The 27,492-nt window shown below is 50.2% G+C and overlaps 1 protein-coding gene across 1 annotated transcript in view; it reads left to right on the plus strand.

Moving 5' to 3' along the window:
• The window catches only part of XPO6 (exportin 6), a 654,194-nt gene that overhangs the window by 318,877 nt on the left and 307,825 nt on the right, over positions 1-27,492 (plus strand). Inside the window, exon 12 of the mRNA XM_078663046.1 lies at positions 20,303-20,372. Coding sequence (XP_078519172.1) covers positions 20,303-20,372 — 70 coding nt within the window. The remainder of the gene's footprint in view (positions 1-20,302; positions 20,373-27,492) is intronic.

Raw genomic sequence — 27,492 nt, forward strand, 5'->3', positions numbered from 1 at the left:
CAGATGAGGTTACGGTTGAAGGGGACGAGCAGATTGCAGAAGCTCTTCGGGCGTAGAACGCCCCACTGTACAGCAGGGACCCCACCATTGATGACGCCGGGGAGGAATATCTTGGCTGAGCCGCTACTACAGCTCTCAATGCTTCGGGGGCTGCGGCGCTGGACGCTCCCATTAGGGTGGAAGAGGTGATCAGCGCGACTCAAGCCGTTGAAGTCTCCGGGCCCAGATGGGGTCTCCGCGGGTTTTTAAAAGACCTTTTGCCAAACCTTGACACCCGCGCTTGTTCAACTCTTTTAGGGGGCCTGGGTCGATTCCGGCAGAAATGCTGGAAGCGGACGTTGTCGTTCTTCCTAAGCCCAGGAAGGATCCCACCCAATGCGCGGCTTATAGGCCGATCTCCCTCCTGAATCTCGATCTGAAATTATTCACGGGTGTTCTAGCAGCTAGATTGGGCCCGCGCCTTCCAGGAATAATTGAACCTGATCAGTCTGGCTTTATTCCTAACAGGCAAAGCAGCGATAACACCAAGAGAATCCTGCATCTCATTGATAAAGCCCGTTATATGGGCTTGGACGCCCTATTGCTCTCGATCGATGCTGAGAAAGCATTTGATCGAGTGGATTGGGGGTTCTTGGATAAAACATTGGCCCATTTTGGTGTGGGAGAGCGCTTCTGAGCTTGGGTGGTGAGTTGTTACGACAGGCCCAGGGCAACGATCCGGGTTAATGGATTGTGCTCCAATCCTTTTGAGATACGGCAGGGCACAAGACAGGGTTGTCACCTTTCCCCCCTGCTCTTTGCGTTGTATGTCGAACCCCTAGCGCAGCTCATTAGAGACCACCCTCAAATATCTGGCATCCCTTTAGGGGGGGAACAGCACACAGTCAGCTTATACGCCGACGATATCGTGGCGACGCTCACCTCTCCCCGGCAGTCTGTCCCTGCTTTTCTAGGAGAGCTTGAAGAATTTGGCAGGGTATCGGGGTTCAAGGTCAACATGAGGAAATCTATGCTCCTACCCCTGGGCCTCCATGAGGGCGCCCCGGCGGATGCCTTTCAGGAGATGGGGGATTGAGGATCCAGGGAGAAATCCCCTACCTGGGAATCACATTAACCCCGTCTACTAGCTCCAAGCTCACCCGTAACTACACTAAGCTCACCCTTCAGGTGACCACCGCTCTGCAGCGCTGGAGAACGTACCCCCTGTCGCTGTTGGGGAAGGTGGCTGCGGTGAAAATGTCCATCTTGCCTAAGATACCGTATGTCTTTCAAACATTGCCGGCCACACCTCCCCTACATTACATCCGGGTGCTACAGTCTGAGATTCAGCATTTTATATGGTGTGGGAAAAGACCGAGGGATCCCTCATCTCGACATATTATCGAGCTGCCCAGCTCCGCTACCTAGTAGAGTGGAGCAGACCAGACAGTGGCTTTTTCAGGACAGGGCTATGGCTCGCCTACCCCCGTGGAAGGTTCCTTTCCTGAAACCAGCGATCGCCCCTCGTATATACAGAGATCTCCGATTACCCGATCAGCGCTGAAGGTGTGGGACTCAATCGCCTTGCAAAGAAACCTCACGTCCTTCCCCTCGCCTCTTACTCCTCTTTTTGATAACCCCGCCTTTCCTCCGGGTGCCGACGCGCGAGCCGTCCCTCAGTGGCGGGTATCGCCCTGCCGATCGGCAGGTCATCTATTTGATCTTCAGGGCTTTATTTCCTATTCGGATCTACCTGATTGGTATGAAATTAAGGACCCCAAACGATTTCAATATTTGCAGATCCGTCATTGGTTGTTCCATCCCGATGTTCGCCCCTGGGTCAGCCGTAAACTTACGACCTTCGAGAAATGGCTCCTGTCCAAGCACTCTGATCGTAAAATGATCTCTGAACTGTACTCTATGCTGCTTCCACCGGCGTCGCAGGAGAAGTAAGCGGGTCAACGCCGTTGGGAAGCAGAACTAGGCCGTAGTCTATCGCTAAAGGAATCGCACCAGATCTATTATAGGGCTCATCACACGGCACGTAATGTGGGGAGTAGGGAAGAGGCGGTAAAAGTAGCCACTTGATGGCATCTGACACCAGCCCGCCTGCATCAAATCAATCCGGCCCGTAGTTCTGAGTGTTGGAGGGGATGTGGGGAAATGGGTACTTTGACTCACCTACTGATGGAATGTAGGGAGGTGCAGGAGTTCTGGGACGCAGTTCTCACGGATGTGGATGCCTCCTTTGAAACAGAGATTCCCCGCTTCCCTGCTTACACCCTTCTTGGACTGCCTAACGCCCTCACCTTCCCACTCAAGTCTATACGGGGATAGCCCTAGGTGCAGCTGTTCATCATATCTTATCTCTCTGGGCCTCCAAGACTCGGCCCTCTCATACGGGATGATGGCATAAGCTATGGTACGTTATCGGCATAGAGCGTATGCAGGCTACCATTAAGGCCTCGATAGCCTCCTTTCAGGAGGTGTGGCGCCCGATAATCTCCCTGTTGGCGCAAGAATTTAATGAAGTGTCTTGCCCTAAGTATCTGCGATTGCTGCAACTCACAGAGGCTCGGACTCCTGCGGAAAGGTCCCCGGATGGGTAATCCATTGTACATCCATGGGGCAAGGCACACCGGTTCCGGGGTGGGAGAGGGGGGGTGTTGGGTTGGGACTAGGGAGGGCGGGGTGTGAGGGGTGGTGGGTTGGGGACGGTACAGGGGAAGACATGCCTCTTGGTGGCTACGGCACCACTGGCATACATAGACAGGGGGCAGGTACTTCACTTCTGTCCTGGGCAATTGCTGGTGTGATATCGAATACAAATGCCGGGGCTCTATAGGTGGTTCTTTAATCTGCCTGTTGGACTCTGTTTGGGGCAGGGGGTGTCTATCCCTGATGTACTGTACCGTTATCTACTTGCATTCCTACAATCAATAAATAAGTTATTACACAAAAAAGAGATCGATAGGAGTATCCAAGATCTGAAAATAACCCTAGGCTGCAAGAGTGACGTGCTCTAAAAGGATATTGATGCTGTAGAATCCAAAATTCGAGAAGTGTAAATTTGAACAGACTTGAAATGTCCAAAACGAGTCACATGTCTAGGTTGGAAGCAGTCGAAAAGAGTCTAGACTTGGCTAATGGAGCAATAAGAGAAAATCTACACCAAGCGGTCTGACCGAAGTAGCCAAAGGAATTGATCTAATGACCTTTATGTGCAATGTATTCTCTGCGCTACTGGGAGAGGACCAAACCAGAAATTGCTTGGGGGAGAACACACAGAGTGGGCCCAAAGAAATGCAAACAAAATGTTTGCCCTCTAGAACATTGTAGCAAAATTACATTATTTCAGGGGAAAAGTGGTCCAGTAAGCCATGTGGAGAGTTTGTTCTAGACCTGGCACAAGCCACTAAGCAAAAGCGGGCCTTATGTCAACCTATTAAAGATATTGAGCAACTTAAATCTTCCCTACTAAAGGTCTCCTCCATTTGGAATCATCTTAACCTAAATACTTGGACTACACACCATTTAACTGACAAGCTAGAGGCAGCAGAAATCCTGAAACTGGTACCCTACAGAGAAGGAAGAGAAGACCGAAAATAGATTCAACTTAAGATCTTCTCATAGAACTTCAATAGCACTGTGGCAGAGATGGAAACAGAGACAGCACAAACATCCTAGCAGGGTCAAGGAAGAGGAACATTCGGATAAAGCCTCCTCCCAGAGTAAAGTTTTACCCCATGGAAATAACTCTCAAATTAATATCTTGGCTCGAACATTTACACATTTGTAATCATTGAAATATGTCACGGTCTGATGATAGAATCCATAGAGATTTGGTGGGTACAGTTTAGATTGTGGCCTCCACTTTCGTAGTCACAGTGAGTACAGTAGTCCAGAAAGTTTGAGACTTTGGGAGACTATAGATATTTCTCTCACAGCCACAGCACCTGCTCACTAATTGCTCGTTATCAACACCATGGCACCTATTGTTGATAGGTTGGAAATCAAACAGATCATGGTCTCAGACCAGTCACCAGTCAGGCTGAAATAAAATTGGGAGCAGGATACTTCCCTCACTGTTGAATAGACCCATTTTTTTACTTACAGTACCTGTTGGACTTGGCCGCAGGGCTGGTTCACCCCTGAACTTTTTGCCTTATGTGTGACCCTGTGTCAGTGATTTTTGGGTCTATGCGCACTTTTCCCTGGGTCCCAGAGTAAAAGTGCGTGCGTGTAGCATGGCTGGCCTGCCCTCCCATAGGAATGCATGGGGAATGTGTGTGTCCCTGGTAGTTCCTGATGCGTGGGGAGTGCAGGCTCGAGTTTAGTATGTGTAAACTCGTGAGAGTGAATGCTGCGAGATGGTGTCTGCGGCATGTATGTGTCTAGAAGGGAAGTGCTACTTCTGGACATTGAGATATGTGTGCGTGTGCTGTGAGGGTGCTGGAGCGTGATTGGCTGGAGCTGGCTGGCATGCCAGGCTCCAGGAAGTCTGGATGGGTCTGCCCGGTGGTGAGTGGGAGATTAGCATGAGTGATGTGTGGGAGGAGTGTACCTGTGTCCTGGATGGGCTGGGTTTTCCCCACACAATGCTGGCTCCGCCCCCCTGTGGTGTGTCTAACGACCCTAGCCTCCCCAGTGAATGAAATGGGTGGTTGGGCCATTAAGAGTGCTCCAGAGCCAGCTGAAACTGGTTTTCCCCCCACCCTGCACCTTGAAACAAAGGATTTGGTACTATAAGAAGGGGCTGTGTCCCCTTGGAAAATGTTCTGCTTTTGGATCCTGCCAGAGGGGGCTGTTGCTGCTGCTGGGGCCAGGAGGACCGCCACTTGGGGTGTCTCCCTGCCTGGAGACCCAGTGTGCTGGCTCTGGCCCAGCCTTGCCCCCCCTGCCTGCCTCCAGCCCCTGCTGGAGCCTTGTCCTGTCCTCCAGTGCTGGGGAGCACTGAGGACTCCTTGCCTGCAGCCTGAGAGCGCTGCTCTCTGCCCTTCAGCGCTGAGAGCGCTGAAATCGCCTGCTGGAAGTGCTGGATTTTGGCCCTAGCGCTGTGAGCGCTGTGTTTTCATCCTGTGGCGCTGGAGAGCGCCTACCCTTCGTTCTAGCGCCTTGAGAACACAGCCGGTGCCCACCCGGCATCTGATCGCCCTGTGTGGCGGTTTGAAGGGCGCGGGTGCCACCCCGCTCATTGCCGCTTTGTTTGCCCGTTTTTATTGGATTCACGAGGGAGCCCACTCCTCGGATCCTGGGGAGCCGCCTGCCTGCCTAAGAAGCGAGCCGCCGCGCTGCCCGCGGCGACCCGGAAGTGGTAAGCGGCCCGGCCAATCCCAGCGCGGCCCAGGAAAGGCCGACCGGAAGTCCCGCCTCCTCAGCCGAGCCGGGGAGGGAGAAGCTGCCGGCCGGGTCCCCGAGGCTCCCCGAGTGGAGAGGGGAGCCCCGGGACGAGGGGAAAGGAGCCCCGCGGCGAGAGGAGCCGTCCTGCAGCCCAGAGCCGGTGAGTGTTGCGAGAAGCGAGGGGAGGGGCGCCGGGACACGTTGTCGGTGTCCGCCCCCCCCCCCTGCCCCCCTCAGCAGCGCGACCTCGCGCCCTTGTGTATAGAGCCAGAGAGGCTCTTAGGGGGCATTTCTCGTCCTGAGTACCCAGAGGGGGGACTCCAAGCGCCCCCACGTGTTCGAGGGTCCCCCGTGAGGGGCCCTGACGCCCGCATCATTGTTGAGGAGCCCGGAGAGGCTCCTGGGGGCCATTTTGTTCGTTGAGCCCAGAGAGGCTCTGAGGGTGCCATCCCCTCGTGTAGGAGCCCAGAGAGGCTCCAGCCTGCATTTGATTTACGAGCCTGAGAGGCTCCAGGCGCTATTTGTTGAGGAGCCCAGAGAGGCTCTGGGGCAGTGGTTCTGGAAAGAAGTGCCTGAGCGAGGCTCAGGGCGCCATTTCTTGTCCAGAAGCCCAGTGAGGCCCCACAGTGCCACAGTGGTGGTTCTTGAGCCCAGAGAGGCTCCAACGTTGCCCTAGCTTTCCCTGCACCAGTTGCCCAGCACTTTGTGGGCAACTGCGACGTTTAGGCCCTGACATTGGGACACAGGGACTGTCACAGGTGGTGACTGATCTAAGTTTTGCGCAATGTTATTGCTGCACCTCTGAATGTATGGTTTATGCGTCATGTGCCTTTACACCTCTGAATGTTAATGCATCATGTGTGTTGTTTTTACATCCCTACAGGTAGTGTGACATGTAGGTGGTTGTTTTTCTCCCTAGTACAGGTGGTGCTAGTGAGGTCCTGTTACCAGTGATTACTGGTTGAATGCTCTACTTTTATATTGTGTGCTACACTGATTTTACTGTCTAAAGTGCTATTTCTGAAAGTATTATTTCTAAAAGTGCTGATACCCCTGACAGTGGTCCAAGTGGCCCTGTCCTGTGCAATATCCCTTGTAAATTCCGCCCGTGCCTGTTGGCACAGTGTAACAAGATGTGTGTTTTATCTGATGTATATTTATTATAATACAAAGGCTATTTTTCTATAACCTTGTGTGGAGTTTCCTTTGTGGTGGGCCTTTGGTTGTTGTTGCTGGGGTGCGTGCGCAAATACTTAGCCTACATCGCCTCCAGGTTTAGCCTTGCTGCTCGCGCCACGTTACCTAGAGGGTGAGTAGGGGTTATCTTGGCGTGTAACTCCCTTGCCCTGACTTGGGTGTGGTGGTCTCTGACTGACTTTGGCGAAAGCCCTGGCCAGCCGGGGATCCCATTTCCAACATTGGCGGCAAGCGGTGGGATAAGGATTTGTGTTTGCCTTGTACCTTAGTAGCGGCTGGCTGCACCACAAGACTCTGCATTTTAGATAACCACATTTTGGGGATTATTGTTATGGTGAAATTCCATTGTTTCTTCTCCTGAAGAGTGTCATTTTATAATTGTGTTCAGTACATTTGTCCCCCGCCCTGCTTCCAGAGTTTGGTGCCTGTGTCGCTTTTGGTCAGGTTGAGAAGTCAGGGGTGGTAGAAACTGCCTTACCGATCCGAGGGGAGGGTGTGTGTGGATGAATGGTGTGTTTTCCTGGACGCATGAGTGAGTTCTTTTTTAAGGAGAGTGTGGAAGTTTTGGAATTGTGTACTCTTACTTCAGATTGCTAGGTCCCGTGTGTTGCACGTGTCTGTGAGCATCCTGTCAAGATGGAATCTCCTTTTAACCTCTGTGGCCTGTTTAAGTACAGTGTGCATGAGTTGGTACGGTTATGTAAGGAGAGAGACATCCCAGTGAGTGAGTCAGACACCCAGTCCAAGCTTAGGGATAACATGATCCTGTGGCAGAAGAGTGACTGGGAGCGTGAGCACAGTGAGAGGGAGAGGGCCCGGGCCGCACACCATGAGGGTGGTGGGTCTGAGGGGAGCCCTGAAGAGTCTGATGTGGAGAGTGAGTTTGACAGTGGATGGGCGCCAGCAGAGAGCGAGTACCCCCTAGATAGGGAGTCCCTTGCTGGGTCCAGTGTCAGATGTAGCACCCCATCCCTTTCCCTGTCCCCAGAGGAGTGGGTGGATAGGAGAGAAGAGAGGGAGCACCAGCTGGCCATGGAGAAGCTCCGGTTAGAGTATGCCAGAGAGATGGCGCAGCTGGGTGTGAATGAGCGGACTGCAGAGGCTGAGAGGGCCTTGGCCAGGGAGAAGATAGCCCTAGAGTGTAGGTTATCCCCTGACCGCAGTCCTAGTTTTCTGGATTCCCCAGGGAGGGTTGAGTCCAGTGGTGGCAGCTCTTTAGATTCCAGTCTAGAAATTCCCAGTTCCCAGAGTCTGGTACCTGTTTCCCCAGAGGAGGAGAATAGGTTGAGGTTTAGGAACCTTAGGAAACCGTCTCACCAGTCTTGGGTAGACTTTGAGGATGACTGTTGTGGAGCCCTGTGTGATTGGGTACGGGAGCCCACGAAATGTGATTGGGACATATTGTTCGATTATGTTTCTCAGAGAGCAGTTGCTCAGTGTTGTTTATCCAGGATTGCGCCAACACCTGTTAGGGTGTGGATTGTCTGAACCATCTGACCTGGCAGAGGAAGCAGACCGCTGGGAAAGGGCCAGAGGTTCTGTAGAGTCATTGGTGAGTGACTCCGAAAGTAGTGGGTCAGGGATCTTCCAGCCCAGCGTGGTGGAAGAGGCTCAGTGTAGCCCAGCTAGGTCCCAGTATAGTGAGAAGGGTGTAGGGGCTGACTGCCTGGCTCAGTGGAGCAGGAGTCAGTGGGTGGCTGAGAGCCCCCAGAGGCCCGAAGCCCTGTCTCAGAACCTGGGTGGGTTCTTGAGGGAACACCAGGTTGGGGATCTAGGCTGTCCTGTTAGCCCATTTGAGGAGGATCTCCTAGTGAGTAGAGGACCTGGAGCGTCTGTAACCAGAGCTCCTGTGTTTCTAGAGGCTGGCAGTACCGCTCCGGTAGGGAGGGTACAGGAGTCCAGCGTGAAGAGTGATTGGGGGATGAGTTTCCCAGTGGATGCACCAGTGGACCAGAGACTAGCCAGTTGGGCTAGATCTTCTTGGAGGGACCCGGGTGGCACCACTTCTGGTCTGGGGGATCGTCACGCACTGTCAGGTGGACAGAGGGCGGGAGATCTGCGCCAGACAGACAGTCACACAACAGATGTGTCAGTTGTTAGCCTCAGGGGGATTGTGTGTGAGTCCCCAGAAGTCCTGGAGTGCCAGGCAGTTGTTCCACCAAAGGTTTTAGACCGGAGGTTGGATGGCCAGGTTCAGGATCAGCCTGACCTGAAGGGTAGGACGACTGTAACCAGTGTCCTGACCGGTTCTTCTTCCAGGGGAACTTCTCCAGGTGGGAGAGGGCAGACCTCTGGAAGGGGGTGCAGAGGGTGGGAGAGCCCACCTCTGACCCCGGTGCAACCTGAGGGGTTAAACCCTAGGTTGGAATGGCGTTCTAGGTGTCCCCCTCGCACGGGGAGGAGGAACCCTAAAAGAAGAGGAAAGGGGAGGAGCGCCTTCCCTGAGACTCCTGGTCCACCTGAGGTTGTAGACCCTAGGCTGGAGAACCAGTGGCAGTCTAGCCCTGTCTTGCAGACAGGAGGAGTGGAGAATGGCTACTATGGGCCTGGGGTTACTACCCCCCACTTCGTGAGTAGGCAGGAACCAGTGGCACCTGGGTGGCCTAGGGCCTGGTCCTGGCCGCGGACAACTGAGGAGTACCAGTGGGGTAGCCCAGTTGGTCCTTACAGTAGCTTTAGAAGGAACCCTAGGGGTTCACCATGGCATAGAACAGGAGGATGTCCCGGCAGTGGCGGGCCTGCGTCCGTGTTCTATCGCCCCAAGCAGGGAAGTCCATCACGGTGGTGATTGTTCTCCCCTGCGTTTTGGCTGGAAGGGGGTTGTGTTGGACTTGGCCCGCAGGGCTGGTTCACCCCTGAACTTTTTGCCTTATGTGTGACCCTGTGTCAGTGATTTTTGGGTCTATGCGCACTTTTCCCTGGGTCCCAGAGTGAAAGTGCGTGCGTGTAGCATGGCTGGCCTGCCCTCCCATAGGAATGCATGGGGAATGTGTGTGTCCCTGGTAGTTCCTGATGCGTGGGGAGTGCAGGCTCGAGTTTAGTATGTGTAAACTCGTGAGAGTGAATGCTGCGAGATGGTGTCTGCGGCATGTATGTGTCTAGAAGGGAAGTGCTACTTCTGGACATTGAGATATGTGTGCGTGTGCTGTGAGGGTGCTGGAGCGTGATTGGCTGGAGCTGGCTGGCATGCCAGGCTCCAGGAAGTCTGGATGGGTCTGCCCGGTGGTGAGTGGGAGATTAGCATGAGTGATGTGTGGGAGGAGTGTACCTGTGTCCTGGATGGGCTGGGTTTTCCCCACACAATGCTGGCTCTGCCCCCCTGTGGTGTGTCTAACGACCCTAGCCTCCCCAGTGAATGAAATGGGTGGTTGGGCCATTAAGAGTGCTCCAGAGCCAGCTGAAACTGGTTTTCCCCCCACCCTGCACCTTGAAACAAAGGATTTGGTACTATAAGAAGGGGCTGTGTCCCCTTGGAAAATGTTCTGCTTTTGGATCCTGCCAGAGGGGGCTGTTGCTGCTGCTGGGGCCAGGAGGACCGCCACTTGGGGTGTCTCCCTGCCTGGAGACCCAGTGTGCTGGCTCTGGCCCAGCCTTGCCCCCCCTGCCTGCCTCCAGCCCCTGCTGGAGCCTTGTCCTGTCCTCCAGTGCTGGGGAGCACTGAGGACTCCTTGCCTGCAGCCTGAGAGCGCTGCTCTCTGCCCTTCAGCGCTGAGAGCGCTGAAATCGCCTGCTGGAAGTGCTGGATTTTGGCCCTAGCGCTGTGAGCGCTGTGTTTTCATCCTGTGGCGCTGGAGAGCGCCTACCCTTCGTTCTAGCGCCTTGAGAACACAGCCGGTGCCCACCCGGCATCTGATCGCCCTGTGTGGCGGTTTGACGGCGCGGGTGCCACCCCGCTCATTGCCGCTTTGTTTGCCCGTTTTTATTGGATTCACGAGGGAGCCCACTCCTCGGATCCTGGGAAGCCGCCTGCCTGCCTAAGAAGCGAGCCGCCGCGCTGCCCGCGGCGACCCGGAAGTGGTAAGCGGCCCGGCCAATCCCAGCGCGGCCCAGGAAAGGCCGACCGGAAGTCCCGCCTCCTCAGCCGAGCCGGGGAGGGAGAAGCTGCCGGCCGGGTCCCCGAGGCTCCCCGAGTGGAGAGGGGAGCCCCGGGACGAGGGGAAAGGAGCCCCGCGGCGAGAGGAGCCGTCCTGCAGCCCAGAGCCGGTGAGTGTTGCGAGAAGCGAGGGGAGGGGCGCCGGGACACGTTGTCGGTGTCTGCCCCCCTGCCCCCCTCAGCAGCGCGACCTCGCGCCCTTGTGTATAGAGCCAGAGAGGCTCTTAGGGGGCATTTCTCGTCCTGAGTACCCAGAGGGGGGACTCCAAGAGCCCCCACGTGTTCGAGGGTCCCCCGTGAGGGGCCCTGACGCCCGCATCATTGTTGAGGAGCCCGGAGAGGCTCCTGGGGGCCATTTTGTTCGTTGAGCCCAGAGAGGCTCTGAGGGTGCCATCCCCTCGTGTAGGAGCCCAGAGAGGCTCCAGCCTGCATTTGATTTACGAGCCTGAGAGGCTCCAGGCGCTATTTGTTGAGGAGCCCAGAGAGGCTCTGGGGCAGTGGTTCTGGAAAGAAGTGCCTGAGCGAGGCTCAGGGCGCCATTTCTTGTCCAGAAGCCCAGTGAGGCCCCACAGTGCCACAGTGGTGGTTCTTGAGCCCAGAGAGGCTCCAACGTTGCCCTAGCTTTCCCTGCACCAGTTGCCCAGCACTTTGTGGGCAACTGCGACGTTTAGGCCCTGACATTGGGACACAGGGACTGTCACAGGTGGTGACTGATCTAAGTTTTGCGCAATGTTATTGCTGCACCTCTGAATGTATGGTTTATGCGTCATGTGCCTTTACACCTCTGAATGTTAATGCATCATGTGTGTTGTTTTTACATCCCTACAGGTAGTGTGACATGTAGGTGGTTGTTTTTCTCCCTAGTACAGGTGGTGCTAGTGAGGTCCTGTTACCAGTGATTACTGGTTGAATGCTCTACTTTTATATTGTGTGCTACACTGATTTTACTGTCTAAAGTGCTATTTCTGAAAGTATTATTTCTAAAAGTGCTGATACCCCTGACAGTGGTCCAAGTGGCCCTGTCCTGTGCAATATCCCTTGTAAATTCCGCCCGTGCCTGTTGGCACAGTGTAACAAGATGTGTGTTTTATCTGATGTATATTTATTATAATACAAAGGCTATTTTTCTATAACCTTGTGTGGAGTTTCCTTTGTGGTGGGCCTTTGGTTGTTGTTGCTGGGGTGCGTGCGCAAATACTTAGCCTACATCGCCTCCAGGTTTAGCCTTGCTGCTCGCGCCACGTTACCTAGAGGGTGAGTAGGGGTTATCTTGGCGTGTAACTCCCTTGCCCTGACTTGGGTGTGGTGGTCTCTGACTGACTTTGGCGAAAGCCCTGGCCAGCCGGGGATCCCATTTCCAACAGTACCTATCTTTATTAAGTGACCATTTAAACAGAAGAATATTTTATGTTCAATGATAATGCAGAGGCTACACTCCTCCTAGTTTGGGATGCTTTCAAAGTGGTGTATGGGTTTAAAAATAACATGCTCATGGTGCGTATCCATAGGTCAGAATCCTCAAAATTCTGAATTTAAAACAGGAGCTTAGGATGATGAGAGAATACAGATTTGGACACGGCCCAGGTGGACGGGGGTAAGGGACATAACCATGTAAGGTTGGTGTGTCCCAGTTCTTTTATCGTAAAAGATGCGGTTTTAATGTCTCGAACACTGAATGGTCTTCAGGTATTGTTGGGCTCTTCGGTTAATGGTATGGAGGGTTGGGTCTTCACACAAATCTTGCCAAAACTGTTATGCCCTGTGGGCCGAGGAGCCTGAAATTGTGCAGTTTTGTTCTTCAGTGAACGTCCATTGGCTGAATCCATGATTTTCCCCTATTTGGGGTCACTTTTGATTCCCAAAGGTCCTAGGGTGCTTGTCTTCAGCAGAGATGCTTTAAGTTCTATAATTCGGAAGGTTTCCTATTTAGCCTGGCGTCAAAAATGGGTACTAAGCCTGTAGCGGCCCTAGTTGAGATTTACAAAAGGAAGTGTGTACAATTCTTACCTATATTTGTGATAAGGGCCTTCATATCCCCTGGCTCAAGTAAATTAAGGTTATGTGCGTTGATTTGGGGGTGACCCATTTTTTTTCATTGCCTGGTGACATCATCCTTAGGGATAAGAGTCTGCTCAAATTTGCATTTCTTGACCTATAGAGAAGGTAAAGAGAGCCGTCTGAGTTGAGGAAGATCACGTTCTGAGATTACCTGCAGGTACAAACATCACCTGGGCTGGAGCCCTACATGGCCATGGCCCTAAAAGTCCGAGACAGTGTTATCCTAACTAGATTTTGGCTGGGTTAGTTAAGATGTCAGTCTAGGAAAGTGCCCCCCTTTTTTTTTTTTTTTTACATGGTCACCCCCACTTTTTGCCTGATATTTGATGCAATGTTGACTGAAGTGCACTGGGTGCCTGCTAACCAGGTCCCCAGAGCCAGTGTTATTTCTCTAAAACAAGGTAACTTCAGTTTTGCCCCAATTGGCAAGACCTCTGGCCCCTCTAAGTCCCTAGTAAACTGTACCCCTGGTACCTAGGGCATGACTACTAAAGTGGATCCCTAAGGGCTGCAGCATGTATTGTGCCATCCTAATGGACCCACCACCAAACTCATGCAGACTGCCGTTGCAGGCTGCATGAAATAGCGCAAACAAGTATGAAAACATGACATGGCACACACTCTGTGTGCCATGCCCAAAGACACTTCATGTTATATATGTAAGTCACCCCTATAGCCCTAAGGCAGGGTGCATTATATTACATGTGAGGACATATCTGCATTATGAGCAGATAAGCCCCTGTGGTATCTAGTTCAATTACTAGATGGTACAAGAGAATAAGGAAGCCATCTTGAGCATATGTACTGGGCACAGGTCATTACGAGTTCCCCAGCTACATGATTGCTTCACTGAAACCTATGTTGTTTGGTATCAAACACCTTGTCTTAATAAATCCATGCTGATTCAAGTAGTGGACTAATTAAGATATGCAGCCAGAGGGTACCTTAGAGGTGCCCACAAAAAAACCTATCAGCCTCTTAGTGTGCTGGCTGACTGGTATTTTCCAGCCTGTCACCACAGACATGTTTCTGAGCCCCTGGAGTTGAGAGCACACACTCTCAGAAAGTCAGAAACAATGCCTGCTGTGAAAGAATGTGTTCACACCTCTTCCAGCAGAATGGCAAGTGAATCTGTATACCAAGGCCAGAGGCATCAAAACCTCTGCCACATTTGATATGCAACCCCAGTGTCCCCCAGACCTGGGAGATGCCACCCCTTGCCCTGAGGCCCACCTGAAATGGGGCAGGCCAGAAATTATAGTAGGCATGTTGCACCACCAGGCTAGTCGCACCCCAAGGTGGGCTGCCTGATGTGCTGAACGAAGGAAGGATTCCACCATCTTGTTTTTGGTGGAATTAGGAACTCTGGGACAGGGTTATGCCCACTCCCCACAGGATGAGGTTCTATAGGGGATGTAGTAACCCATTGGCTACTACTCTCACTCCCCTTAACGACCCTAAATTCAGTATTACGTGGCCCCCTGACACCAAGAACTCAGATCCACCTGACAAAAGAAGGACTAAGAAGAGACAAAAAAGCAGGAACTGTAGACCAGCAGTGGATTTATAGCGCCAAACGCTTCCTGCCTGCTTGCTCCTGTCCCAACAATCGCAATAACCCTACTCGTCCTGCAGCTTTGCACTCTCCAAAGCCTTGTAGGGCTACTAGCACATCGCCAAGCCGTTAGCATCTCCCTTGAAGTGGAGGAGCCTCTTCCCTGCAACCTACAGGCCCTGACCGCAATGTCCGGTTCACCGTTCTGCCGATCACTTGGTCCTCCGATGCAACAGCCATACAAGGGGAGGCGGTGTCACCGTGCTCCAGAGGGTCATATTCATCTCTCCACCACGTTTGGGGACACCAGGACCCCCAGGAGCCGCCCTGCACCAATACCCGGGGTACCAGAGCCCTTGCAGCAACCAATGCTGTTTTTTTTTTTTCCGAAAACCTTTATTTGACATTTCAACCAAGTACAAACACGGGCCTACAACCCCTAGGGCCGGCCGCTAAGCAGTTGCAACACAATAAAACAATCAAAACCCAGACTCAGCATCCCGGGGAGCAGATTCGCCACGTCCAATATACGTACTGGTTGTAAACATATCAAGTTGGTAACAGGATAAAAAGGTTCCATTTTATAATAGAAGATAGAAGGATCAGGTGCCATACAATATCTCAAGTTGAGAAAAAATGGGGGGGGGGGGTGAAATAGCATATGTCCACAGTTAAATCATCTTCGTGTAAGTCAGCGGCGTTAAAACATATTATTAATGGTAAGCGAGCGTACAAATACAGTTCACGCCAGCTGAGTGCCCGCCCAGTAGCACTGAAACATCGCGAGAATTGAGGCACATATGAAACAGCAGAGATGGCCATAAAATTGAACCCATTACACTGACCCGGAAAGGAAGAAAAGAAAAGGGCAAAGAAAGATAAGAAGAAAAAAGGCCATAGAAATAAAACGAAAACAAAACACCCATCCCCCAACCCCCCACCCTGAACCCCTGCAGATGACTATGGCCTACCCCCCAGCAGCGTGCCTGTCGCCCAAGAACTGAGACCCGAAATATAGAAAGACCCAGAGAAAGACAGAAAGAAATTAAACCCCACCCAAAGAGGGGAAATGGAGGAGGGCTATCTTCTACGTGCTCCCGGTCCCTCTCCCCCGCCCTAACAAAGGGGTCCCCCCGAAACTGTCACATCTGAATAGTCCAAACTGAGAAAACATCCCGGGGGGAACCACCAGCCCTGCCCCGGACTCAGTTAAGCTAATGAAGCAGTCCTGTTACCGATAAGACCACAATGAACAACCCAAACAACAGTCTCAGCCTTGGCCCCGTCGATCGAATTCGCCGAGTCCCTCAGACGAATAAAGCCCCATCCTCAAAATGTCAAAAGATACATAGAAGTGGTCGGAGCATAGTTCAGTAGATGGAAGAAGAACAGTAGATCCCAAAGTAAGCAGCTGGTACCGACGATGTCCCTCCCCGTCTCCGAAGCCAGGCCTTATCACAGCCGCCATCTTGATATACCGACTGGGGAGGCGGTTCGACACAATCCAAAACAGTGCACAGTACCAATTAAAAGGTTCCAGGATAGGGACAGCAGTTGGATGTTCCGACAGCTGCAAAACCGGGGATTCCCAAAAATTAGTTAAGTCACCGATCACAGCCCATTCAAGGAGATCCACTTCTGTAGGGGCAGGCACAGATTCCAGCACTGGGTCTAATTGCGCCACTGGGGCGTCGATCAAGAGGCAAGCTGGCTGCCGGGTCTCGGGCATCGAGACAGGATCCGGTCTCAGTCCTTTAAGTCCATCTGCCGCCGACAACAGGCCGCAGGTCTGAGCTGCCACAGTCGCCTGAAGTGCCTCTAGGGCCGCCAGCACCTCCCGCAATGACGGGCCCCTTTGGGCCTGCTCCGCCTGGTTCCACATTTCCTCAGGCATAATAGTCCCCACGGAGAGGCGCCTTCTCCGGGGTGAGATCAGCAGGAGCAGGACTGTGCGGTGAGGGACCAACCGTCAGTATGCATTAGTACGCGACGAGACTCCAACCCAGGTGCGCCGGCGATGCAAGTTCCGGGCCTCCAGGTCAGGGACCCCCGCAACACCGCACCGAGCGTCACTCGTCTCCTCACCTCCAACACAACACCAGGCTGCAGATGATAGCAAAGCAATCCAAAAATTTCCGAAAGTTCCACAGACCAGACCCTGCCGCCCTCAACATTCCGCTGTTGTTTAACTCAGACCCGGCTAAGCCAGCACTCGAGACCCAGGCTTTCAGACTGGGTTAGGCCACAAATCGGTCCTCTAAGTTACTCAGCTCCACAATGTCAGAAAAACCCCGGGATCACACCATCGGAGTGCAGATTAGTTCACACACACAGATCCGGAGCAGGAAATCAGGATAAGTGACAGGATCTTGGAGCGCAAGACGGAGGTCAGCGGAGCCGGGAGACTATGCGGCCATCTTGCTTGCTGTCGTAGCTCCTCCCCCACCAATGCTGTTTTTGAAGTTCAGTCTGGACTCCAACACCGCAAAGTTTGACCAGTTGACCAGGGAGGTCAGCATCGCAGAGGCCAGCCCAGAAAGTGTCCTAGCTGTCCTCTTTTGTTCCCCTCTGCAGGTATGACAGAGAACCGTGACTTTATGCACGGGCCCTGCCAACCAAAAACCCTCTGCAACTTAGCTCCCTGGCTTGGTTGCACGAATACAGACTGTGCCCCCTTCTTCCACGACCCTCACAAACGGAACCCCCGGTTGGGAGCTCCCAGACTTGGATCCCTCCTCAGCCTGTTTCTAGGTGTCCCTGCCTTGTTTTACTGCAGTGTAGTGCATAAGGCTACCAACCTGTTCAGCACCTCTGCGCCCGGACACTGCTTTTGTTCCCGTTTGACCAATTTGACCCAAAATGAATTTTTGGTTTGTCGCTGTGATGAGCGCTCATTGCAAACCTTGGCACACTTTGCATTGTTTACTAAGTTCTTTGGTTGTTATACCAGGATTGTTTTTTATTTTGCTATTAAGGGAAGCCCCCTAATTTCTGCCCTATTCCTGCACTTTTATACTTGCAGTCGCTTCCCACACATGAGGTGTGTGCAGGCGTGGCCACTTTCATTAAGCATGCATTACGACGAGGCACTCTTTACTGGTTTAATTGTACAACCATGTTTATGGCCATTGATTGTGATTTGGAATGCATATGGATTTTTTCAGCTTTTGAGGACCTCGTTGGATTTGCACAATTTGTGTGGTTATGATTTTGTTTGTAATTTGAACCTGTTGGATGACCTATAATGATACTGCAATGTTTTAATCGTATGAACTATTTTATTTTTACTGTTTTTTATGTATTCTACGTTTGTGTGTTTATGGTTTGTTTCTATACTCCAAATAAAGCTAATTGAATTGCATACAGGGAAAGACCTTCCATTGATGGTATGAGCAACCTGGTGCACATCAGGGGACAGTTGAGGACTATCCATACTAACAAAGCTGAAGTCTCCTTATTTTGTCTAAAACAACATTCTCTTGTTGCTGAAAAAAGGTGGGGGCTACTGTTGAGAGAGAAGAAAATATATTAAGGCAATCCAAACCTCCACAGGGGAAATCTTCCAGCATCATAACAATAAATTGGAAGAGTTTAGAACATCTTGCAAATTGCTTTTATCATGGCAGAGTGCAAACTAGCTCAACAGATTCAATCTCAGTGCGGTCAGCTTACTCAGAGTTCCCAAAGGCTACAGAAAGATCTTGGCCCTTTAGGGAAACATTTTACAAACAAAATTCTTTGAGAAGAAAACAGCCCTGGGAATGACCTACTTCTCGTATAGTTCCTGCAAAACCTATTAGACTTTACCACTACCCAGACTTGGAAAAACTCGAAGTACATTGCTGGACATGGAGAGGGTTACCCCTAAGAAGAGAGAAGCCATAATTGTGCTTATACCCAGCATGGCTGCAACCCATAATTGTGTGATGTGCACCTCTTAAGGCCCTTTAGCTCTGCTTAGTATTGATGCCACAATTTACTCTTATCTTCTTGTTGAAAGATTGGGCAAGATTTTGCCTAGCTTAATCCATGCTGACAAATCAAGCTATGACTGCCATTACACTACAGTAAAAATACACTGCAAGAAGTTGAGTGTACAGTGGCATAATATGTGACAAAGGAGAGGAGACTGGTCCGTGCAGTCGCTGATGCAGTTAATTGTCTTGTAAGAGGTTGCTGCAGATCTGGTGGGGGATACAGTAAGCTGCTGGTGTTTGTTCTACATTAGTAGCTCATGGGAAACGAAATGTTTTATTTGCATTTTGTTTTAATGTATTCACAAGGAGTGGTCATTTAAAAAAAATATATAATTCTCTTTATTGAAACAAGGCATCAACAAAGGACACAATACAGAAGAATCACATTATAATCTGCAGTACATTTTTAGAGGGGGGTTGAAGAACCTGATTACATAATTGCCAAAAACTTCACTGGGATGAGGGGACATCAAAAACAGAGTCTCTAGGCGGCACACAAATCTCTCCTCTATACTTGTTCCACTGATCCCAGATTGATGCCCATTTTCGGGGACGTCCTCTCGCCATGTACACAGTTTTTTCTCGAAACATACTCCAGTCCAGGTCTTTTTTTCAGTTCTCCAGGGTGGGCGGCAACTCGGAGCCCCACTGTTGGGCAATATTCCTTTTCGCTATCATAAAGGAGTGGTCATTTAATGGTATTTTTGGCTCTCGAGTGTGCCTAATAAACCTTTTGTAAACCTCTCTTAACAGGCTTCTTGTATATTCGTATGCTACTTGTCATACGTTCCAAGCTAATCGTTTTTTCCCCTCCATGTTGGGCTCAGTTCCAAAATAAGTATGCTTTGGCAGAAGAGTAACGGGGATTCCTATGATGTCATTAGTGTAGTTGAAAACCTCATGATGCATTCAAGAAAGTGCTGCTCTTTAAAAACATTTCAGCAATGTTCCATTCTCAACACTGACCGCTAATCCCCATTATATGATGCACACATTTCACACATTATGCTTCTCTACTGCTCAATCCTAGCAGCTCTCTCGTCTGGAATGACTTCACTATAGGTGATTTTCTTTCTCCTCCCATTTTGACTTAAAGTGGCAGAGTACAATTATTTTCTCATTTTTGAAAGAAGTGCAACTTTTAAAAGGAGACATAAATACCCTTGTTACTTTTCTAAGCCAGTTTTCAATTTAATTCCATACACAAATATTAAAAAATTGCCACAGGCTAGGCAGGCATAAAAACTGTTTTAAGATGCAATACATGGTGGAGATATTCTGGAGGTTATGGAATTAACAAAATACACAAGGTGAAAAGCTGGAACTGAAAGTTTCTTGCGTCCTAGTTAATTATACTGGCTAGACTTATCTTGAGTCCGCCATCTTTAAATTATGTCTGTGAATCGTTATCCAGCCTGGGAATGTGTTTCCTGTTAAAGAACCGAGACAGCCTCTCCTCCTGCACCATTGAGGAATTCTAGCAGACCTCTTGCTCTTTAAAATCTTTTTTACAATGTTCCTTTACTGTGTCCAAGCTGTCTAGGCTTTTATAGTTGTAGACTTTGCCAGACTCCATGCAAGTTTCCAAAATCACATTACTATGCAAGCAAAACAGTGGTTGAAATGACTACAAAATATTGAGACTTCATTTAAAGGGCATGAGGCAAAAATGTTAGATAACTGGGAGAAGTTGATAATATTGTAGATTGAGTGATCAACGTCTTGCCACAAATGAAGTAAACCAAAAATGAACTCTATGGTGCATCTTGGTGGTGGATGGATGATAAAGACTTAGTAACACGTGGGAGTTAGTGGAAGGAAAGATCTACTCTCTGTACGAAGGCATGTTCTTCTGTACATTTCTACAATGATAAGAAGTTTCAGGAAGCTTTCAAAGAGTGCAGTAACTGGCTTTGGTTTTCTCATAACAGACGGCTCAGCTTGTGAAAAGCGATACCTGCTGAAATGTGACTCATTAATTCTCATATCTATGTGATCATGTTCTAAAGCTCTGAAGTGCTAGTAAAGTTACAGTTGTGACACTAGAAAAAACATAAATACATCAGTTCTATCGGTTACCCTGAAACATATTCTTTCCTTCAGTTTTCAGTGCTCCAAGAGAATGTGGATGTGTATCTGGGATTGCAGCGCTTTGTTGTGACTTCGGGTACAGGTGAGTATCTTGGACTTGCCTTCATCTCATATCCATTTCAATGCAATGATTAACAGTGTGTAAACAGTTCAGGGCCAGCAATGCACCGTTTAGGGCAGGTTGTCATTAGGGCTAGTGGTATGAACACTGGGCAAAGGGGGTTGTGTGTGCCTGTATTATGTGGTCCACTTCCCTTTGATTACCGTGTTAGCTGGGGATATGTAATTTATGATTTGCTGTGTTAACTGTTATTCTGCTGACATTGTTAGCTGTGGCTGTAGTACTGACTGGTGGCAGGTGGTGTAGAATTCATAACTACCACTAGATAGATATGCTATTTATGGCTGGCAGTGATAGCTATGTTTATAGCGTTCAGGGTCTGCATTATAGTGTAGTACATTGTAGGTGTATAACCCAGCATTCAGTGTTTTCACTATTAGCAGTGGGTATTTTGCTTAAGTTTGGTGGCATGAGCTGTCCATGTTTTTGCTTCCAAATGCAGTTGTTTTTCCCAGCTGGTGAGAAGTGCCTGCAGCTGTAGACATGCTGGCAAAGCAGTTTTTTTTGACAGGCTCAACGTAGTTCTTGTGTTAGCTGTTTTCTATTGGGCTCTTCCTGGTCAACCCTCCCCACCTATTCTAGCACCACCCAAAATTGTCAAGAGACAGGGATTGAGTTCTCCCAGTACTACCGTTCCTCCCTATTTTTAGCTCCTTCTTTGTTTAGCTGTCTCTGCCTCTTGATGGAAGTCTCATCTTAATTTCAAAACCAGAAAAAGTTGCCACCCTCTTCTGAAACAAAGGTATTCAATGTTAGGCAAATTGCCCTCCATTAGTCTTTCTTTTATCTTCAGGACTTTGGCAGAGGTTACTGTGGAACTCTCTTCTCTCAGTCGCAAAGGTGAATATTTCTTTTGTAATGGATTTAGTAAGCGGACGCTTGGGAAAGGCAAATTCAGGTGTGGGCATGCTGCTCTAGTTTACAAAGACTATCTGTACCATTTTCACAATGTGACCATGTTCGGGGCTTTTAACTACCAGTAAAATAGGAGACTTCATACGGGCTTACACCGTTGCAAATACCTTTTCAAGGAACCATACTGGGTTGCAAAGCTTGGGATCACGCCGCATCAAATAAACATTTCACACCTGACAAGAATATGAACGTTCCACAAAAACATATCCTGCCTTTGTACCAGTTTCATAACAGGTTAAAGCAACTCGTGTTTAACCATGCTTCCAGAACCAGCTCCCTTAGAAGTTTGATAATCCCATCACGGTCCTGGAAAGAACTGCATTGGTGCTACCTGGGTTATACATCTGTTTCTTTTTAAAACTGATTTTTGCCCCATGAACCACAAGGAAAGAGATGACCTATTTTCCTAAAACAAATAAAACTCAGACCATTGCTCTGTTTTCCCAATTTCAAACATACCTAGCTCATCCAGTTCAGGTTTTTCTTCCCATTTGTACAAGTCGACCATTATCAAAATAATTCCATGTGAACAACAGCCATATACAATGATATGTGCTGGGAAAATGGTTTGCTTCTTCTGTTTGTCGACGGTGTTTCGACCCTCAAAACAATGCAGGGTCTCTTCAGGACTATTGATGAAGGGACATCTGAATTTATGATTAGGCAGCCTTGTGAAAATAATGTGCCACAAGTGAAGAATAGAGTAAAGGGGTTTACTCACATGAGGACCCGTCCAGGTACTCAATGTGAGGACCGGCTGTCAATCTAACGGGGTATGTAGGTAGGCCAGAGGGGCTCAATTAATTTTACGCCACAGCCGTAGCGTTGTAGAATCCCTTTGTGGATTAGCAGTGAGAATGCACTGGGAGTTTGTCGGTAGAAGATTAGAAAAGCGGGACAGCGCTCCTCGTGTAGATTCAGAAAAAGCTGCATGGGTCAGCTTGATCGGGTACAATGCCATTATCTAACTCTTTATATTACGATTGTGCTTATGTATCATAACCTCCTAGTATATTTATTTATTTTATTTATTTATTTATTTAATTTGTATAGCGCGTTATAACCACAGGGGTCTCTAAGCGCTGATTGTCCAGATTGCGTAGTACGGTTTGGCAGGTACATGATCTTAACAATGCATCTAAGAGCTGCTCCATGCTTGTTTGAACAGAACCGTTTTTAATTTTTTCCTGAAGGCTAACAGATTGCATTCCTTCCTTGGTTCCGGGGCCAATTTATTCCACAAAGCAGGGAGTGTATTAGAAAAGGCACGCCCCCCCATCGTGGCCAACTTAAAACGAGATTGAGAAAGGAAGGTAGCATCCGACGAGCGCAAAGTCCTGCTCGGCGTGTAGGGAGATAGGCGAGATTTCACATATTTAGGTGCATTGCCATATAGCGCCTTATGTACAATGCACAATCCTTTGAATGCAACCCTCTGCCGAATCGGGAGCCAGTGTAGCTCCTGCATCAGTGGGGACGAATGTGCCGTCCTGGGTTTTTTGTAGATCAGCCTGGCAGCGTCATTCATTACCCCCTGTAACTTATCCAGCAGCCGCTGGGGTAGCCCTATATACAAGGAGTTTCCGTAGTCCAGCCTAGCCAAAATTATGGCTGAGACCACGCGTCTCAAGGTGGAAAATGAGAGTAAAGATGAAATTTTTCTCAATTGTCGCATCAGGCCAATGCAGGTACCCACAACCGTCGAGACTTGTTTTCCCATGGAGAGCTTCTCATCCACGTACAAGCCCAAACTTTTCACTGCGGCCGCCGGTTTCGGTGGTACGCCCAGCTCCACAGGCCAGAATTTCTCGTTCCAGGGGTTGCCCGTGATGGAAATGGGCAACACTTCCGTCTTAATTTTTAAGGAGTTTTTAGACATCCAATTAACCGTGGCTTTAAGTATGTCCTGCAGCCTGGTAGACGCTCCTGGACCATCATCCAGCCGAATGATTATCTGGGTGTCATCGGCGTAGTTATATACTAAGCAATCCATCCTGTTCAGGAGTGCAATTAGTGGCTGTAAGTAGGCATTAAAGAGTAAGGGCGACAGGGCAGAGCCCTGTGGGACCCCGCAGGTGATGGGTGCGGAGGTGGAAAGCAGGTCCCCCAACTGTACTCTGTGTCCTGCCCTGCAGGAACGATGTAAGCCATGCAAGAGCGGAGCCCCCGATACCAAAAGATCTCAGCCGCGACAGAAGTTGTTCATGACACACGGTATCAAAGGCCGCGGAGAGATCTAATAGTACCAGGGCACTCGGTGTTTTTTTATCAGCCCGACTCCTCAGTTCGTCCAGGATTGATAGCATAACTAGTTCCGTGCTATGATTAGCACGGAACCCTGCCTGATTAGCCTCCAGCAGGTTGTTGCACTCTAGATGTTTAGAGAGCACAGCCAACACATGCTGCTCAGCCACCTTAGCCAAGAAAGGCAGCTGTGAGATGGGACGGAAGTTCTTTAAACATTTTGTGTCCGACCCAGGTTTTTTTAATAACGGAATCAGGCGAGCCTCTTTAAAAGCTAGGGGGACCTGTCCTGTATAGAGGGAAGTGTTTAGCAATTGCAGAACTTCATCCTCGATACCTGGTAATGCCAGCTTAAACACTTCAGGGGGGCATGGATCCATCAGGGAGCCGGATTTAACTCGGCCAGTGATTGTGGATAATTCCTGTTTCGAAATTGGGGGGAATCCAACTAGCGGGATGATGTCCAGTGGGGCAGTATGGTCGGGTGGGCAGGAACATTCGAGGGGTGTAGTTGCAGCAATTTCACCCAGAATATCGGAGATCTTATTCACGAAAAAGTCCTGGAACCTCTGGCAATCCTCCTGCACGAACTCAGTGCTTTGCTCTTTGTTAATCCTGAGCTCCGCCAGAACCCGAAAGATTTCCTTCTGTGGATTCCTGGCTGCAACTATTCTTTCCTCGAAGAAAGCAGCCTTCCTAGTTTGGATGGCTAATTTATAAGACGCTAATGATGACCTATACTCTTCCTTAGCAGTGGCGTCATATTCTTTCCGCCATGCCCGTTCTTTCCTCCTCACCTCACGTTTCATGTCACGTAGGGAGTCATTGTACCAAGGAGCCCCAGCTCCTCTCTCCACCTTCTTCACCCTACGAAGGGGTGCCACCAAATCAATGGCTCTCCCCAATTTGAGGTATAAATGACCACAAAGGGCATCAATACTGTCGTTCTTCTCCTTTACTGGGGGAGACTGTTCTAGAAGAGACACCATTGTATCCCCATCAAGGTTTCTCCACTTCCGCGCCATTTTCCAACCTTCCCCCGACTTAGGCAGGTGGCTATTCGAAAGTATTTTGCCCTTTATTAGAAAATGGTCTGACCAAGCGCATGGCAAGATCTCTACCGCGCCCTGGACTGGCATCGTAGTCCAGACTAGATCGAGCACATGTCCCTTCTCGTGTGTCGGACCCTTCACCTGTTGAGTGAAGTCCAAGGAAAGAATTGCTTCCTCAATTTGAAGTGCTTGCCCCTCTTTAGGGGATTTTTCCCAATGATAATTGAAGTCTCCGACAACAATCATTTTATCGTATCGTGAGCGCAGGTCCTGAACTAGTCTTGTAAAAAGAACCGGGAAATCAGGCGAAGCCCAAGGCGGACGATATACCACCAGGAACACCAGACAGGCCACCCCCTGCCTGAGTTTTACCCCCATAATCTCTGCACCCCCCATGGTTTCGGATAGAAACCTTTCGGCGCTGAGACGGGCCTGGTAGAGGAGGGCTACTCCCCCTCCTTTCTTGGCTCCCTCCCTATTGACATGGAGTGCCAAAAAGTTATCTGGCAGTGCCGCCACTAAATCAGGCGCCGAACAGTCCTCCAGCCATGTTTCGGTAAGTGCGAGAGCATCTAGCTCTCCGTCTTCCAATAATGAAAAGACCTCCAGCTTATGGCACTGCAGAGAGCGTGTATTTAGCAGACCAAAGTTTAAAGTGCGGACATTGGGGCCGCCCTGCCTCGCTCTAATGCTCTTAGGTAAAGTCAGCAGGTGCTCCCGGGCCAACAAATGTAAGCACTCCTGATCAAGTTGAGACTTACCCAAGTTAAGCTCCAATAATTCGCCTCTAGAATAGCGCAGAAACGGACCAGGGGTTCTGGCCCCGGGTCCCGGATGGTCACTGATGGGCAAAGATGGGCTCGCCTCTGGCGAGCCTCCGGCGCGTCTCAGGCGCGCCCGCTGCGCGTCACCGCTGCGCGTTGTCATGGGGGCGTTGAAGTAGCACCCAATCGTGCTATGTCTGCCGCGACAACTAGAGCGGCAACAAAGATGGCGTCCCTTTTTGGCACTTCCCCTCCCAAGATGGCGCCTACCCCCAGACCAGCTAACGAGCCGCCAAACAGCAGTGGGAATATCAGCTTTTTAAATGCAGGTATGTCCTAAGAAGCCCGCTGCACACCGCAATTCCAAATAGTGAAAAGTTACTATAAAAATTACACAAGTTAAAATGCACAGACTCACGTTTTTAAGCGCCGAGCATAAGCAGCTAAAACAATTAAGTTTCAATCACCATTTGATTTAGGTGTTTCCAACAAACCAAGCGCAGCAGCAGCGCGATAAATAATGCCTCGCCTGCACTAGCGCTTGCCTGAACAGAACGGGCACCTGCTCTAGCCGGCTTAAGTAGCACCCAATCGTGCTATGTCTGCCGCGACAACTAGAGCGGCAACAAAGATGGCGTCCCTTTTTGGCACTTCCCCTCCCAAGATGGCGCCTACCCCCAGACCAGCTAACGAGCCGCCAAACAGCGGTGGGAATATCAGCTTTTTAAATGCATATCAAATGTATATCATTCCACAGGAACCACTGTTTTTCCTATATAATGATGAGTTTAACTCTGGCAGGGGAAGCTGAACAGAGGATTTCCTGCGAAGGAGGTGTGACCCTTTTTAGGGTTACTTAAGGGCTCCCGGGAGGGTGGGTCCTTAAATTCGTCTCAACTTCAACCTCTAGATCTGACTGCCTGTCATCTGAAGACTGTCCCAGGACTCTTCTGTTGGTGGACACTGGAACTCTACTGTTCTTCAAGCAGGAACTACGACAAGATTGCTCGGTTGGGAAGATTTCTGCTGCATCTTCGTCCCTGTGGTTTTCCAAGTTCTGCAACTCCATGAAAGTGCATCCTCCAAGTCACCAATGACTCAGCCTGCATCCCATCCAGAATGAGTCTCCCTTGGAGTGAAGAAGTCACTTCCCTGCATCCGCAGGCACTTCTACGCCGATGACCGGTTTCCTGATTCTGTTATCCTATGGACATCGCCCAGCTCTGCAAAATAGGTGGTGGTTTGTTGGTTCTTCAGAGGCCTGACATTTCTTCCCTGCAACTTGGGCGACTGTAATCCCTCTCCAACCAATGTGAACCGCCTTCCTGTCTCATGTTACCAAAGCTTGTTCGCTCTCTTCAGGAAAGATCTTCAAGCTCCAAGAAGCCTCAGCACTGCACACCTCCAAGGATGATGTGCTCTCTGCATCGTGGGCCTTCATCCCCTGTGTGCTGTCGAGGCTTCTTTGCACTCCCTGTACCGGATTCCAGAGGGTCCTTGAGGGGGCTCCATCGATTTCTTCTGGCTCTCCTGCATGCTGAGGTTCGGCCCTGACTTACCCTTGCTGGATTAGTCCCGCAGACCTTGCTGGTCTGCAGCACAGCATCTTCTCCTGCAAACCAATGTTTGCGTTTGCCAAGGCTTGTTGGTGGTCCTGCAGGTCGCTGGCCACCCTGCACTCGTCGACCGGTGTAGGACCGCTCGTGGCTGGCTCCTGTGCTCCTGCATCGTCGCTTGGGCTCCACAGCTGCTGCTTCATCCTCACCAAACACAGCAAGAACCTCCAACCAGCGCTGGTATAGTCCTTCTGTGCCTCGTGGTCCCCTCCGGGTAGTTTGGACTCTGTTCCCTCTACTTTCAGGTTCTTCTCATCTGGATTCCTCATCTTGGTTGCACCGGCCTGGTCCAAGAGACGTTGTAGCTGCAGGTCTTCCACGAACCTCCATTGGCATCTATGGGCGTTTCCGACTCCACTTCACCCCTATTCACCTGGGCTCCGTGATGTAGGTATTCTGGTTCCTGGGGTATCCACATGTGGGGTGGCTCTTCTACCTTCCTTTATTCAAAGCAGTTCATTTGAGGTCTTTTGGCAGCTTAACCTGTTAT

The sequence above is a fragment of the Lissotriton helveticus genome, chromosome 10 (genome assembly GCF_964261635.1).
Source record: "Lissotriton helveticus chromosome 10, aLisHel1.1, whole genome shotgun sequence".
Classification (NCBI taxonomy): domain Eukaryota; kingdom Metazoa; phylum Chordata; class Amphibia; order Caudata; family Salamandridae; genus Lissotriton; species Lissotriton helveticus.